The sequence below is a fragment of the Periplaneta americana genome, chromosome 1, assembly GCF_040183065.1.
Source record: "Periplaneta americana isolate PAMFEO1 chromosome 1, P.americana_PAMFEO1_priV1, whole genome shotgun sequence".
NCBI classification, from domain to species: Eukaryota; Metazoa; Arthropoda; class Insecta; order Blattodea; family Blattidae; genus Periplaneta; species Periplaneta americana.
In genome coordinates, this window is record NC_091117.1 from 29123121 (window position 1) to 29139408 (window position 16288).

Consider the following 16288-nt stretch of genomic DNA (forward strand, 5'->3'; position numbering starts at 1 on the left):
CACTTTCCGCTGAGCATTCCTTTAATCGGATCAGGTAGTGATTCGAGTCCGCTGACGTCCGCGTACTTTTAAAATAAGTTGTAATTTGTTGTTGTTTAATCTCTCTTAATCTCTCTCTCTTTCTTCGGCTCTTTTTTTTTGTGTTGCTTAAAGTGCTACGTTAGCTGACAGATTTTTTTTTTTTTTTCCAGTTTTGAAATTCATAGTATATGTGGAAAGCCGTATTAGTTTTATGTCATTTATCAAATTAATAACATTCAATCTAACTGCAAAACTAACGCAGAAGTAAAGCTTTTCAGTAGGTAATGTAAACATTTATACTTTAATTCCCCTAGAAACTCTCGTTTAATCGCAAACAGGGTTTGTCAATTATCATTCTAATCGGTTTAGTTAACGTAAAATATATTAAGGGAGCTTCAGAATGGAACAAAAGAAACGTGGGCTATCAATGGGATAAAGTTTACTGTCCAACATAATTTATTCATGTTCTTCACCGGACAGGATTGTGATTACTGTGTTAAAGGGTGTCAGCATTTGAACTGCCTCTTCTAAAACGCGCCACTCTTGCTCTGTAATAAAAATATAAGTGGATATCAATTTAAGGATAATTGTAATTATATTATTACCACATGTTTCTTTAGTTTCATTCAGAAATATTTTAATCCAAACCGTAAAATATAACTCAAGTTGTCTAAAGAGCAAAATATAACTCAAGTCGTCTTGTAAATATTTCATATGTTTTTATTGCCTCGAAAGTTAAGTTTTAGAGAAATTTCAAGACTTTTTCCTAGACTGTGAGCCTTTGGGAATAATAGCACTAAAATAATTTAAAAATAAATCGTATCAAATGTTTTGCGCAATTGTTTTCATTAAGTTCGCGATTGTGCGATCGCTTCAAATGGTCTAACAAATTCGAAGTTCCACCATCCTTAGAGTAAATTCGCCCACAAAGTTTACAGTGTGCGACTTTATTATTACCTTCGATTAAATTAAAAAATTTCCATGCGACGGATATCCGATTTGGTGCCATTTTATTCCACTCGAAACTACCGTCAGTCCGTGCGCGCCGGTCGTCCTTGAGCTAACTGTCGCTTCGCTCCGAACCACCGCATCCCTCCGTATGTCCCCTGTTCCACCTACGGTAGTACCGGAGATCACCGGTGGAGAGCTTTATTCGTAATCTCCGATTCCTCCGCGGTAGTAGTCACTCCGATGAGCAGCACTGACGAGTAGGCTCTCAAGAAAGTGGGCGTAGCTAGACATTCCTAATTTGTATTATTATTATTATTATTATTATTATTATTATTATTATTATTATTATTATTATTATTATTATTATTTAATACCAATACAATTTTCATGTGATATGTAGATAACTGATCAAAAGATATTATTATTATTATTATTATTATTATTATTATTATTATTATATAATATAATTATAATAATATCTTTTGATCAGTTATCTACATATCACATGAAAATTGTTTTGTTATTAAATAACTCGCAAAGTAAGCTCAGCATAATTTGTGATTCGGTAGTTACAGCTAAAGTAGGAAGGGAGGATATTTTTTAAACTCACTATTGAAAAGAGTGTAATTGAACGGGTTACATTAGCTGTTTGTTTATGCGAATGACGTGAATGTGTTAGGAGAAAATCCACAAATTATTAGGGAAAACACAGAAATTTTACTTGAAGCAAGTAAGGAGATAGGTTTCATAGTAAACTGCGAGAAAACAAAGTATATGATTATATTTCGTGACCAGAACATAGTACGAAATGGAAATATAAAAACTGAAAATTTATCATTGGAAGAGGTAGAAAAGTTGAAGTACCTTGGAGCAATATAAGTTACACTCGAGAGGAAATAAAACGCAGAATAAATTTGGGAAATGCCTGTTATTATTCGGTTGAGAAGCTTTTGTCATCCAGTCTGTTCTCAAAAACCTGAAAGTTGAAATTTATAAAACAGTTATATTACCATTTATTCTGTATGATTGTGAAACTTGGGCTGTCACTTTGAGAAAAGAACAGAGGTTAAGAGTGTTTGAGAATAAGGTACTTAGGAAAATATTTAGGGCTAAGAGGGATGAAGTTACAGGAGAATGAAGAAAGTTACACAGTAGAGACCTGCACGCATTGTATTCTTCATCTGCCATAATTAGGAACATAAATCTAAACGTTTGAGATGGACAGGGCATGTAGCATGTATGGGCGAATCCAGAACTGCATGTAGAGTGTTAGTCGGGAGGTCAGAGAGAAAAAGAACTTTGGGGAGGCAGAGACATAGATGGGAGGATAATATTAAAATGGATTTGAAAGAGGTTGAATATGATGATAGGGACTGGATTAATTTTTCTCGGGATAGGGACTGATACCGAGCTTATGTGAGAGCAACAGTTAACCTCCGGGTTCTCTAAAAGCCATAAATAAGCAAATATTATTATTATTATTATTATTATTATTATTATTATTATTATTATTATTATTATTATTATTATACAGAATAAAGTTCTATTTTTTGAATTTCAAAATGTAATTCTGAAGTCTTACTAATATATTTATAAGTGATATCCATTCGCTGTTAATTTAGACACTGGTCTGTCCCGAGAAAAATATAATTTGCTTTTCCTCGAAGCTGATATGTCGGAAAGGCTTTAATTTAAGTTTCCAGTTAAGTTTTTTCAACGTCACACTGACATACTTCGTTTTGTGTAGGAAATCAATCATGGGTGTACTCCTAGTTCTTTCAAAATTTCTTCACTTCGTTTTCTATACAAAAGTGTGTATTCTGCTGTTTTCCTCAGAAATGTAATTTCTCTAGAGTTATTTTCTGCATATCCCTCTTATTCAATGTCCATGCTTCTGAGCCATATGCTAGAGTAGGTCTTGCCAAAATATTATACTCGTAATCTAGTGTGACGTTGTACTAAAGTGGGCTTAAAGAATGAGTTAATAAATCCCATATCTTTTACATAATTGGTAATTTTTTTAATGTATATCTTTTTCTTGTTCACATGAAAGATTGTAGCCTAAATATTTAAATGTGTTAACATGTTCTAAAATTTTATCTTCAACACAAATGTTGCTTCTTACGAGTTCTTTTCCATAGAATGTCATTATTTTGGATTTTTCCTCAGAAATTTCCACGTTAAAGTCTTTTGCAACAGTAGCTTATTTAGAAAATGTATTAATTTCTCGAGATCATCTTCATTTGTGGCTAATAATACCTTATCATCTACAAAAAGAATTGTATCGATTTTAGTGCAGGCCTATCTAGTAATGGGAATGTATCCTCAGTTTCGCCTTTTATTTGCCATAGAATTAAAATATTTTACAAAAAGTATTGAAGAAAGAGGACAACCTTGTCGAACAGCTGCATTTATGGATTTAGGCCTAAAATCTGGGATTTCTCCATTTATTTTGATAACAGTTTTTATATCTTTATAAATATTAAATACTGATTGTATTAATTGATTTGAAAAAGTATCTTCTTTTAGTATATTTAAGGGAAGGCATAGGTGAAATTACTAAATCATACAGTTTTCATTTTTTTTTCTCAAAGACCAAGGACACTAGAATAAAATTATGTGACACGTTTCCTTATTAAGATGAAATAAATGGCAGGAATTTTTTTCAACGTGATTTTCTTTAATTTTCGACGTGTGGAACCATTTATATATTAATATATAAATGGTTCCACACGTCGAAAATTAAAGAAAGGGCATTATATTAATATATAAATGGTTCCACACGTCGAAAATTAAAGAAAGGGCATTATATTAATATATAAATGGTTCCACACGTCGAAAATTAAAGAAAATCACGTTGAAAAAATTCCTGCCATTTATTTCATCTTAATAAGGAAACGTGTCACATAATTTTATTCTAGTGTCCTTGGTCTTTGAGAAAAAAAATGAAAACTGTAAGATTTAGTAATTTCACCTATTCCTTCCCTTAATAATTTATCTCTATTTAGTCTGTCGAAAGCTTTTTTGTAATCGATGAAAGCTAGGTGTGTTTATAAATTATACTCGCGTCTCTTTCTAATAGCCTATCATTTTTAAAGTAAAATAACCATCATCACACGAATATTTTAATAATAATAATAATAATAATAACAATAATAATAATAATAATAATAATAATAATAATAATAGGAATGAGACGAAAATATAATTTGAAAAGTGGCATAGAATTCACAGAATCCCAATGATTGCGTGAATATACAGGATGTTTAAAAATACGGGGCATAATTTCAGGTATGTATTTCCCACATGTAGACAATCAAAATAGTTCATTACAACATGTGTCCGGAAATGCTTTATTTCCGAGTTATGGCCTTCACAACATTGAAATTCACCGGAACGTTTTTCTTTCCGCAGGTCGTTGCCGTCAAAGGAGACATTAAGAAGGCACTCTGACAGTTCATTCCGAGGCGAAGGTTACATTCAGTGTTGTGTAGGAGTTAGACTGTGCGACATGTATTCAAATCAAGAGCTGGCAGAGATACACTTCATGTACGGTAAGGCGGACGGCAATGCTGCGCTGGCTCGTCGTTTGTACCAGGAGAGGTACCCACAGCGACAATGTCCAGATCGGAAGACATTTGTACGTCTCCATTACCGTCTGTGCGAGTATGGAAAATTTAACTCTCCTGGTTTGGGAAGGGGACGACCAAGATCTACAACTCCAGAAGTACAGGAGGAGATTCTGGAGGCTGTCAATGAGGATGTCAATGAGACATCGATGTGAGGTCTGTATTCAAGCAGGAGGTGGACATTTTGAACATCTTCTGTAATGACAACGACCTGCGGAAAGAAAAACGTTCCGGTGAATTTCAATGTTGTGAAGGCCATAACTCGGAAATAAAGCATTTCCGGACACATGTTGTAATAAACTATTTTGATTGTCTACATGTGGGAAATACATACCTGAAATTATGCCCCGTATTTTTTTAAACACTCTGTATATTAGTTTAATTTTTTGTACCGTACACGATATGGCTTGTTTCTTAAACGCATAAAATGTACGTGAGGGAAATCGTCCTTGACCTTTACCGGTAACGTGGTAATATGTTTGTGCCAAACCGACCGGATGTTGTAAGAATTAACATGTTTATAGCATTCCCTGTCAAAAAATAAACATATTAATCTATATAAATGTTAGCAAGTGGAGACATTCTCTAACAACGTATCGTAAAAAATAAATGTCAAAGTAACATATATTTTGTCCTACGTTTTACTCATTTGTGAGTTCAATATATTCCTTTATTGTGTTTGGAATGATAACATTTATAGTTTATTTTCTATTGTTCAAAAGGTAGCCTATCGTGACGAAGCTGTAGTCATGGCACATGCCAAGGACTCGCGTTACAGAATGAGCACAGGTTCGGGTTTTCATGGAGAAGGAATTTTCTCGTGAAATTTCGGCTACTGTATGACACCGGCTCGGCGGCAGCACAGCGTTGCGATGAATTTGGGATGCTACAGCGAGTAGCAAAATCCGGTTTTGCAAGCCAGTTGTAACCAAATACCTTACTATAATAATACCGGACAGCTGTATACTAGCAACATTGACGTGGATGCGAAATATCACGGACTTGACATTTAGCGGAGCGGCGTGGAATTACGTCTACAAATACAAATATTAATTGAACAGTGCCATATTTAATGTAACATTATTTTATATCAAAGCTGCATGCATATTATGAGAAATATTGCGTATTTTTTTCTTTGCTTTAGTGTGACAAAATTAATTCTGGCATTAAGAATGAATATTTGCAATAAAGCTTTATACACCCATTGCTGACAACTGCAAAGATAAAAATGGTAGTAATCTGATGCTTGTAATAGTAAAGCCATGTGGACTATAATAAAACTTAACTTGCTAAAACCTTAAAATTTCCAATATATTTTAACTTCTATTCATTTATTAGGCTTAAATAAAAAGTATTTTGCAATTCATTTTTTTAGTTTTCAGAGAAGTCTGTATTGTATATTAAAAGTATTTATTTCAGTCACTGACTTCACAACATATGTTTAAGGTGTTAAACCTTTACATTACATGTTTAAAAGATGTGTAAACGTTTTCGTTGGTCAGGGCCAACATCATCAGATACGAAGTACATTTCGGTAATATCAATAATCTCTACATAATTTCTACAAATACAATACATATTTAGTGACATGTAAACTGAACCTTATTAAAATCAACATGGTTATGATACATTTTGACATTCTTATATGACAGCCCTTATTGTCAATTATTTAAAATACACGTGTAAGTTGCAAAGTATACAGTATACGTTTGCAAGTCTTCACACATGGAATAATGAAGTAACTTGATGTAAAAGAATAAAAAATAAAAATAATAAAATATATAACTAAGGTAAAAATATCGTGAATGTGAAGAGTTGTAAATTACTGTATTTGAATACATTTATTGTGTTCATATTTCTTTTTCCCATTAATGCACATATTTTAATCATATTTTGATGATGTTGGCCCTGACCAACAAAAACGTTTATACATCTTTTAAACATGTAATGTAAAGGTTTAACACCTTAAACATATGTTGTGAAGTCAGTGACTGAAATAAATACTTTTAATATATAATAATATTAAATAAAAAGGCTAATTTTTATTATTCTATGAACACATAGACAAAGGCATTAGACCTAATAAAGAATTTTGTTGACTCACGTTTTATGAACTCTCGGAAATCGAGAGTAGCATTTGGAGCAATTTGTAATGCTGTAATTGTAGCAATTATAAACAGCACATATACACCCTGACATTTTAACACAGCACCAATTAATAACTGTAATAACTAGCCCAGCAACAATATACATTGCAGTTGATTACAGATTGTTTCGCGATATCTCCACACCGGCCGCCTAGGTAGCGGCACCAGCGTCGTTCGCGCGCAGAACTGCTAGCTGTCCGGTATTATTGTAGTAAGGTATTTCCTGTAACGGCTGGAGGGAATCGTCGTGCTGATCACACGTTATTCCCGTATAGTTGGATGAACATTGATCATTCACCTTGCTGAGAATGGACTCTTCATGGACGGATACGTTCAACTGGCTGACATTAAAAAAAAATTAAAGACTTATTGAAATATGTGTAATAATATAGGAGTGGAATGTTGGAACTATACTTTTTGTGCAAGACATAGACCAGTTCTGAATCAGAAGAATGCTAGAAGTCTTCGAACCTGCAAAAGAAGCTCGTAAATTTCTGACAGCATTTGCAACCTCATATTAATGCAAATAAGATTCTCTTCTATGATTGCCATCAAAACAAATATGCGAAATCTGGTTGAACTTGAAAATATCACTGTATGTATCAAATACAGAGTCCACATTTGAGGAGTTACTTTCTCAAAAACTGGCATATTTGTCTAACAGGTCTGAAATTTGTTAGGACTATTTCGTGAATAAAATAAAATTGTAAATAATATATCGCTAAAATTCGGTCACAAAATGTTAATAATTGTATATTTATTATAGCCTATTTATTCAGACTTTGTGAAGTTGAAATAAATTAATATCGATTACTAGTCTACAATAAAGAAATTGGATATTATCCAGTAATGCCAATTGAGAAAAGCGAAATACAGATTTAACAATGTTAATTGCATGCACTGCGCTTTTCTCTTGTAATTATAACAGAAATACATTTTCATAATCCGCAGAAATCATAATTTAATTTAAGCATTTTATAGTATAATTACAAATAACCTGAGTAATACATTACTCGTAAATGAACAATTGTTGAAAACGCAGTTCTCAAATCTGAATGAAGGAATGTCATTTTCTTTAAATACAATGGATATGGAATTAGAAGAAGAAGATGTAGGCTAGATCTGGAAGTAGGATTTCGCACTTTAGTACCGGTACTTCGTTGTTACATTAATAAATTCATGCTCATTAATTTACGGGGAAACCGTTGGTGACACTGACTAAACAAAAGAACAACCATTCGGTAAATTGATTGTGATAAATCGAGTTGCAAAAATTATCGCGATGTATGATTGTGATTGGTTGGAATTCAAAATTTCATTACACTTCATTGGTCGAAAATGGAATGACGTCATATAAACGAAATAGTAGCATTATTATTTTTTTTTTACTTTATAACTACTGCAACGTTTTATTTTTTATATTTAACGTTATTTATTTCTATGCTTCTAAATACAATATAGAAGTACAGTATGTTACTAGGGCATTTTTTGTTTTATTTTGTAAATCATCTTGCTACCCTCCTCAGCACTTTCACAGATATATTGGGCATGTGTGTATGTAGATGTCTACGGAGTGTTACAGCTGTTCTAATTTATTTATTCCGACAATGAATGAAAAGCAGAAAAATTAATTCTCCCTCGCTCTTTGCTTCTGATGTAATGAAAACATGTTTCCTTTCTTAGGCAAGAGGGGGGGGGGAGGGGAAACTTCGTAGAGAATATCAATTTAAAAAGAAGATAATTTAATTTTTTATTTAACGCAAAATGGTCGGATGTTTAAATTTTCATAGAAGTTTTAAAAATTATTATTATTATTATTATTATTATTATTATTATTATTATTATTATTATTATTATTATTATTATTATTATTTTGTTCGCGGCGCCCAGAAATACTCTTTCGTCCCCCTCCCCCCCCCCCAGAAGATCGCGGCTCCCCGGTTGAGAATCACTGACGTAGAATACGACGTGTGTAAGAACCCTGTCCCTGAATAAAAAGGACCGTAAGTAAAATCATTTGCAGTCATTTCCCACTTCAGTTACATGCAAATAGAAAAAGAAAAACTGTTGAACGGAGGCAAAACTTACAAAAATTGTATAAAATTTCTAAAATGTATATTATAATCTGTGTATCCATTTTGTGTATTTCCTTTTTGTGAATAATGTAAATTTGTAATATAAAAGAAGAAAGAAGAAACAGAAGCAGAAGAAGATTCTTGTTTCGAATAATAAAGAAGGCCATGTGCAAAGAAAGACACGAAGAGGGCCACGCTGAAATGCTCATTTATTCAGCACGTTTAATATTATCATCTCAATCAAGTGTAATAACTAAGGAACGTATTCCTATGTAATTAAATATTATTTTTGCGTGTGATAAAACACAATTAACAAAGTTAAAAATTCCGAACATGAAGTTTCAAGTTTAAAACCCGAATTTTATTTCACATAAAAACACATATTTTCACAAAAAAATTATGTAAATACATATTTTCAGGAAATCTATTATAAACACATAAATCTTGGAGTTTTTTACTAAAATAATTTTTTACAAGAATTTTTAAATATTTTAAAACTAAATCAATTATATCACTCAGGAGTACGTTATCTTTTTTTAGGAATTTTTGGTTACTTCGTGTTTCTAAGCGCTGTGTGGTGTATCCATGATGCATTTTTGTAATATCACCACACGTTCTGAGAACTGCTAGGCAGTATATCAATGTTATTATTAGAGAATAAATTAACATGGACAAGGAGGAGAGATTTTTGCAACACATAATTAGGAATGTTTATTGTTGCTGAAGATGATTTCATTCCACGCTTTGTTTGTGAAACACAACAGATAAGAGCTCGGGTATGAACATTATTTAATTTAAACAAATCTCTCGCCTCTCGCTCATGTCTATCGAGTAAGGCAATATATCTTGTTGTGATTCCCTGTTATCGGCCTTCGCCAATCGATATCTTTGAAGATATACTGAAAGATGATTATTTAAAAAACGATTTGGCTTTCCTATTAGTAAATGTAAGCTTTTTGTGTGACACCATAAAAAAACTCGAAACATCCAAAAACCTGTTGTCTGAAACAGGGAGGTGCGTGCCGTGGAAATTAAACTAGACTCGCTACCAGGTTCAGAAGCACAATTACTAAGGGACAAATTCCAGAATGTGTTTGGGAAAAACAGTGGATGTAAAAAAATGTGTAAAGTTGCTCAGTATTGGAGGGTGTGCCTGTAGGTGAAATTGACGGTGTATGTGTTTGTGACATTCCTCTCTTTAAATATGCACGTCTGACGTCCTGTGATGTGAAAAGATCGTTTTCACAGTATAAGTCGTTGTTCAGAGATAATCGGCATGCATTTGTGATGGAGAATTTGGAAATGATCTTTGTTGTTCACTGCAATTCTCGGCCAACTATTAGGACTCAAGTGTGGTTGGTGAGTACCTAGTAACTTTTTTTTTTCAAGCTAAGTAAGGTATTTTTGTCATATTTAAAGTAAATATTTTTTATTTTTAGTAAATATTTTCATACTTCTTACCGCATAAAAAATAAATATGTTTAAATTTTTTAGCACATAAAAATCCGCTCCCTAGTAATAACAATATTATAATTTTTTTCTTGAATGTTATTTGGAATACAGTGCCCTTCTTATAAAAAAATAAAACAAAAAAAAAGTTCAGTAGTTTTGTTGCATTAGGAAATTATTAATCCAGATCACAGTATTGTTACGAAGACTCAGAAAGATTTAACGAAATCCCAAAAACCTGCGGGGACTCGAACTGCGTTAACAGTGTTAAGTAATCAAGGGAGCTAATGAGGCAGCAGCCTTGACCGAAAAGTCTCGGGAAAACCCCGAGAGATTCAGGACTGCAGCAATGACGTTCTATTAAATCAATAAAAAAACATGTTTTGTCATGATAGCTCTCAGTTGACGCGTTTATTTGCCAAGTTGGAAATGGACTTGCAAGGCGAGTTACTTATATAAAATTGTTCTTGCAAATCTGTTCATAGAACAAAACAAAATAATTTTAAAGTTACAAAAATTATGCGTTTCTGACCGATGACATATTGGAAACTAATATTGGTAATGATGATAGAAAAAGAAATTACAGGGGATTTGACGAAATCCTTATGATTGCGTGTAACGTCTATGGTGAGGATCAGTAAGTGTAGTTCCTAGAAGTTCTTTTTTTGGCCGTCTGTTCACTGTTGCCAACTAATACCAGTTATCCCTTTCTGATCAGTTTCAGCATCATTCTTTCTTTACCCACTTTTTCTAATACAGCTTCATTTCTTATTCTGTCTGTCCACTTCACACGCTCCATTCTTTTTCATATCCACTTTTCAAATGCGTCTAGTCGCTTCTCTTCATTTCGTCGTAATATCCATGTTTCTGCCCCATACAATGCCACACTCCACACAAAGCGCTTCACTAGTCTCTTCCTTAGTTCTTGTTCCAGAAGTCCGCAGAAGATGCTCATTTGTCTATTAAAAGCTTCCTTTGCCATAGCTATCTTCCTTTTGACTTCCTGGCAGCAGCTCATGTTACTGCTGTTCACTTGCTCTACTGCCTCATTTAGAATTCGCTAGTTCACCGTTTTTATTTTTATTTAGACAACCATGTCTTCGTCTTGTTTGCATTTATCTTCATTCCATATTGCTCACAGCTGTCATTTAGCTCCAGTAGCATATCGCTTAATATCATCTCCTCTTCTGCTAACAACGCCATATCATCTGAAAATCTTATGCACTTTATTCTTCTTCCTCCTACTATCACTCCTCCCATGTTCTGAAAACAGTTCTCCACCAAATCCTCCAAGTATAGTAAGGATCAAGTAAGTGTAGTTCCTAAAAATCTAATTTGACCGTCTCTTCAGTGTTGCCAACTAATATCCTATAACTAAAATAAAATATCACCAAAGAGGGTAAAAATCACGATGCTACGTACTGAAATAATAATAATAATAATAATAATAATAATAATAATAATAATAATAATACAGTATTAACAATAACAATGTATTGCTTATTTACCACGTCTCATCTTTATATTGCGAGGTGTTTCCTAAATGGTTCAATAGTTTATGATACAGTATATTTTCCTCCTGGACTTCTCGCATATTATGTTGGTAATTAGGATTAGTATGATCTAATATTAAAATCTATTTTGTCTGCCAACATGAAATTCATTGCTTTGACTAAACAGTTTACGATTCATGAGACCTAACCTAAAAATATATTTACTTGCTTGCATTTTCATCAGTTTCCTTTACTGCAAACCGAATTTGTTGCTGCCAACATAACAGTTAGAAAATAACTGCCAGTTGTAGTATTTGTCAGCACCCGAAATTCGTAACGGAGTTGGTAAATGAAAATTCAACCTGAGAGCTAGAAAATCACTGTAATCCACTAGCATATGTAGTAACAGGGGAAGAACGGTTAGGTTTCACACTTAGGGTATTGTATTGTATTGTATTGTATTGTATTGTATTGCATTGTATTGTATTGTATTGTATTGTATTTATTAACATTCCATGGTATTCATACATGCTTACAGCTAGAATATGGAACAAGTCAAAAAACTTAATACTATTATAAAATCTTAATTTATAGTCACAGTCTAGATGAAATATATACAGACGAGATTTACAATATAGTCTACTAGTACAACACAAAGTTTTAGTATCAATTTCATGAAGTGTTATTGAATGTCATGAATTCACCTACAGAATAGAAGGCGTGAGAAATTAGGTACTTCTTTAATTTGGCCCTAAATAATTTTATGTTTTGAGTTTCATTTTTTATATCGATAGGGAGGCTATTAAAAATGTTTACTGCCATATAACGCACTCCTTTTTGATAGCACGATAGACTTGCCGATGGAGTATGAAAGTAATTTATTATGTGTATTTATGCTATGAACTGTTGAATTAGTTACAAAGTTTTCACGATTACATACGAGGAAGACTATTAATGAAAAGATATACTGACAAGCCATGGGCATTATTTGTAGTTTTTTGAAAATAGTCCTACACGATTCCCTAGATTTGGCAGCTACCATTATTCTAATTACTCTTTTTTGTAATAGAAATATATTGTTACTATCTGTGGAATTTCCCCAGAATATTATTCCAAAACTTATTACGGAGTGGAAGTATGCAAAGTATACTGTTTTTAAGGTATTGATATTTACTATCTTTTGCATAGATCTAATAGCAAAACAAGCTGAATTTAGTTTGGGGGTGATTTCTTTAATATGATTTTTCCAATTTAACACATTATCGATTTTTAAGCCAAGAAATTTGGTTGTTGTTGTTTCTAATAGGGATCTATTGTTAATTATTGCGCTAGAAATTTGCGACGTTGAATTTGGACAGGATTTAAATTGAATTATGTTAGTTTTGTTACAATTTAATACTAATTTATTGACTGAGAACCAGTCACATATTTTGAAGAGAAGGTGATCCGGACTAGATGTTGAACAGGGTAGATGATAAAGGGTATCCTTGACGTACTCCTGCCCCTATTTCACTTCCTTCAAACATTTCTTTTCCTATCCTGACTTTGACTCGTTGTTTCATATGAGAAATAGGTATGTGTTCGAAATTCTGAACAAGCCCTAAAATACACTCTGTAATAGAAGTTACTTCCTCTCTATCAGAGGTTTTAGATATTCTGTTTTATTTGTAGAGATAGTCAGTCGATTTGAATAGAGGTCTTTAACAGCTAATTGCCTCACGAGCTTCTTGGAGCTTAATAGAACCATTTATGTAAAAACCTTGGAAGTTATTAACACAGCACGCTTTTTTATGCTTCATACAATAAAAGCGCGAGGTATAGACTGTAGTCTTTGGTCTGAGTAATCATGAAGACGCATTCAGCAAGGTAAACATCTTTATACATATTGTACAACTCTGTGCATGTCAATTTCAGGAATCGGCAAGGAGACGGCCAGAGATTTGGCTAAGAGGGGAGCCAAAGTTATAATGGCGTGTAGGAACTTGGAGACAGCAAACAAAGCAAGAGGTGAGTTTGTTATATAACAACACCTTTTTTTTCTGTTAAAAAGTGTTAAGTATCTTGAATGCATCTTGGCTACATGTATTCTGAGAGACTAGGAATTTTTCCTTGAACTCTTCCACCTCTAAGATAATTAATAGAACCTAATATCAATTTTAAATCGGAAAATAAAGTTCCTAAACAAGTCTTCATTTATGCATAGCAGGAGATATGGAAGGTTATATGAAGTAATGTGGCCTACCGTCTCTCTAGCATTAGGTATGAAGAAAACATAATTCTGAAAATTGATAGCATATGGGCTATTCCATCTCAAATCGACCGAAATATAGAGAAAATTGACCTTGCAATTTTTAAATACAATGAAACTTTTTCTGTCCGTAGATAACTATGATACAATGCTTTGTGCAAAGTTTGAGGCATCAGAACTTCATAGTGTTTAAATTTTAAATATTTAAATTGATCCTATTTTCATGAAATTAGCACTTTAAAGTGTTGTGGCTCCGAAACCCTTTCACCCATTGACCAAGGTTTATTTTGATGCTGAAAAGTTAAAGTTTATATTGACATGTAAACAGTTTTTCTTACTTTTTATGGAAATGGAGAAATTTAAATTTTTCTTCATTAAGACGCCTTTGCCCACGAAAAAATATTTTTAAAATATATGGTTAGATTCCGCATTGAAAGTACAAATAAACACATATTTTTTACTGGTTCAACATTGATAAGAAAGTATTCAAAATATCAAATAAAGAAAATAAATAGTACGCGCGTGAGCTAACCAGCTGACTGTAAGGCGGGAGCTAGCCGAGGGAAGCAAGGCCAGGAGACATAAACACGTGACGTATCGTCTAGTAGCGCATAGCTGGGCTAGCTTTATCACAGGTTTTCATAAACACAGGAATAAAATGACGCCCAACGCTCGCTTATCTTCATCTCTTGGCCAGTGCGTGCTTTACTGCGCCGTTCAAGTCCAGGCGTGTGAAAATAATTTAATACCCCGAAAGTTATTGCCGTGACACTAAGCAAACAATGCCGAATCCCTCTTAATAATGCAAGGTTTTTTCTCAATATTTTTTTACGTTTTTATAAATGGGGAAAAAAGCCTAAAAGTAAGTAAAATCAGATTATCTGTCTCTCTGTATACAATAAAAATAAGGATTACTTCTTAACATATCCTACCAAATGTCAGCTTCAAAATGAGCTCTCGTTCAATGTTCTGCAGTAAATGGTTCCAGAGTTCTGAGCGCTGAAAGAGGCTTGTTTTTCTAATATACGCTAAATTGTCGCTCAACAATACGAAAACCGTTTGACTTTCGATAGTACATTTTTGCAAATGCACTCTCCTCAGCACCTTGTATAAATAGGGAAAAAATTAGGGTATAAAAAATGCGAGGTTTTTTACTGATCGATTTCATATGGAATATCCCATATGAAAATCGAAGTCCACGTAAAGGTATGTTTCTAGTATAGGCATTCATCATGCGATATATCGTTTTATGGTATGAGTAAGAAAGGATTGGAACAAGCCCGGAACATTTTCTAAAGAAAGTTCATTCAATTCACTTCATGTGACAATGAGTTCGCAAGATACCGTTCCTTTAAAAAAAAAAGTGGAAATAAACTTATTAATAGGCCTGGAGAACACACTAATACCACAGTCTAGTATATACAGTCACGAAGCTTGAGTTTGTGAGGGTACTAGGAACAATAGACTGTGCAGGTACTATTTCGCATTGACTGTAGTGAGGCGATAGTAGCGATCCTAGTGGTTAGCAACTATCTATGAATGCATATTTACTACTTATTGAGCTTCATGACTGTATATAGTAGACTGTGCTAATACTACGGACAATAGTGTAAGCAGTGGTGAGTCCTAAGAAAATGTGATAGGGTTATACCTGAAAAAGAAATTCACAACGCAACATATGACATTTTATTATTATTATTATTATTATTATTATTATTATTATTATTATTATTATTATTATTATTATTATTATTTTTATTAAACATTCAATATTACAATATGATGTTATTTAACTTTTTCACTCTATTTTTTCCCCTCCAGCCTGCATGCATGGTCATTTAGGTGCTACAACCTACATGTTAATTCACCCATGTATAAAATTTAAACGACAAGTAATACATTAATATTATTAATATTTATTATTTACCTTATAAAATAGCTTCCAAATTTTGTGCTCTCGCTGTCTTTGTTCTCTGATATATGTCGTGATATCGATGGCCCAGAACCAGACTGTTCCAAGTCCATTTTACTATTTTTTTTTCAGGAGAGCTATTTTAAGCTCCTGACATTCAAAGCTAATGAAACAATTTGGAATAGCTTCATAGCAACCTTATGGAGAGAAATATTTACAATTTTGTTCGATTCATATAGGCCTATGCCAGCGTTGTCAGACACAGCCTAAACGGAGCGGAGCGCTCCACTATAACTCGTTGCGAGCTCCGGTGCTTCCACAGATATAACAAGTTCACGCTCCGACTGGACGCCTCTAGCACCA

General features: G+C 33.2%; 1 protein-coding gene across 1 annotated transcript in view; it reads left to right on the top strand.

Annotated features, from left to right (window-relative positions):
- Positions 1–16288, top strand: part of LOC138694350 (retinol dehydrogenase 14) — a 57054-nt gene that overhangs the window by 19770 nt on the left and 20996 nt on the right. The window contains exon 3 of the mRNA XM_069817998.1: positions 13680–13772. Coding sequence (XP_069674099.1) covers positions 13680–13772 — 93 coding nt within the window. The remainder of the gene's footprint in view (positions 1–13679; positions 13773–16288) is intronic.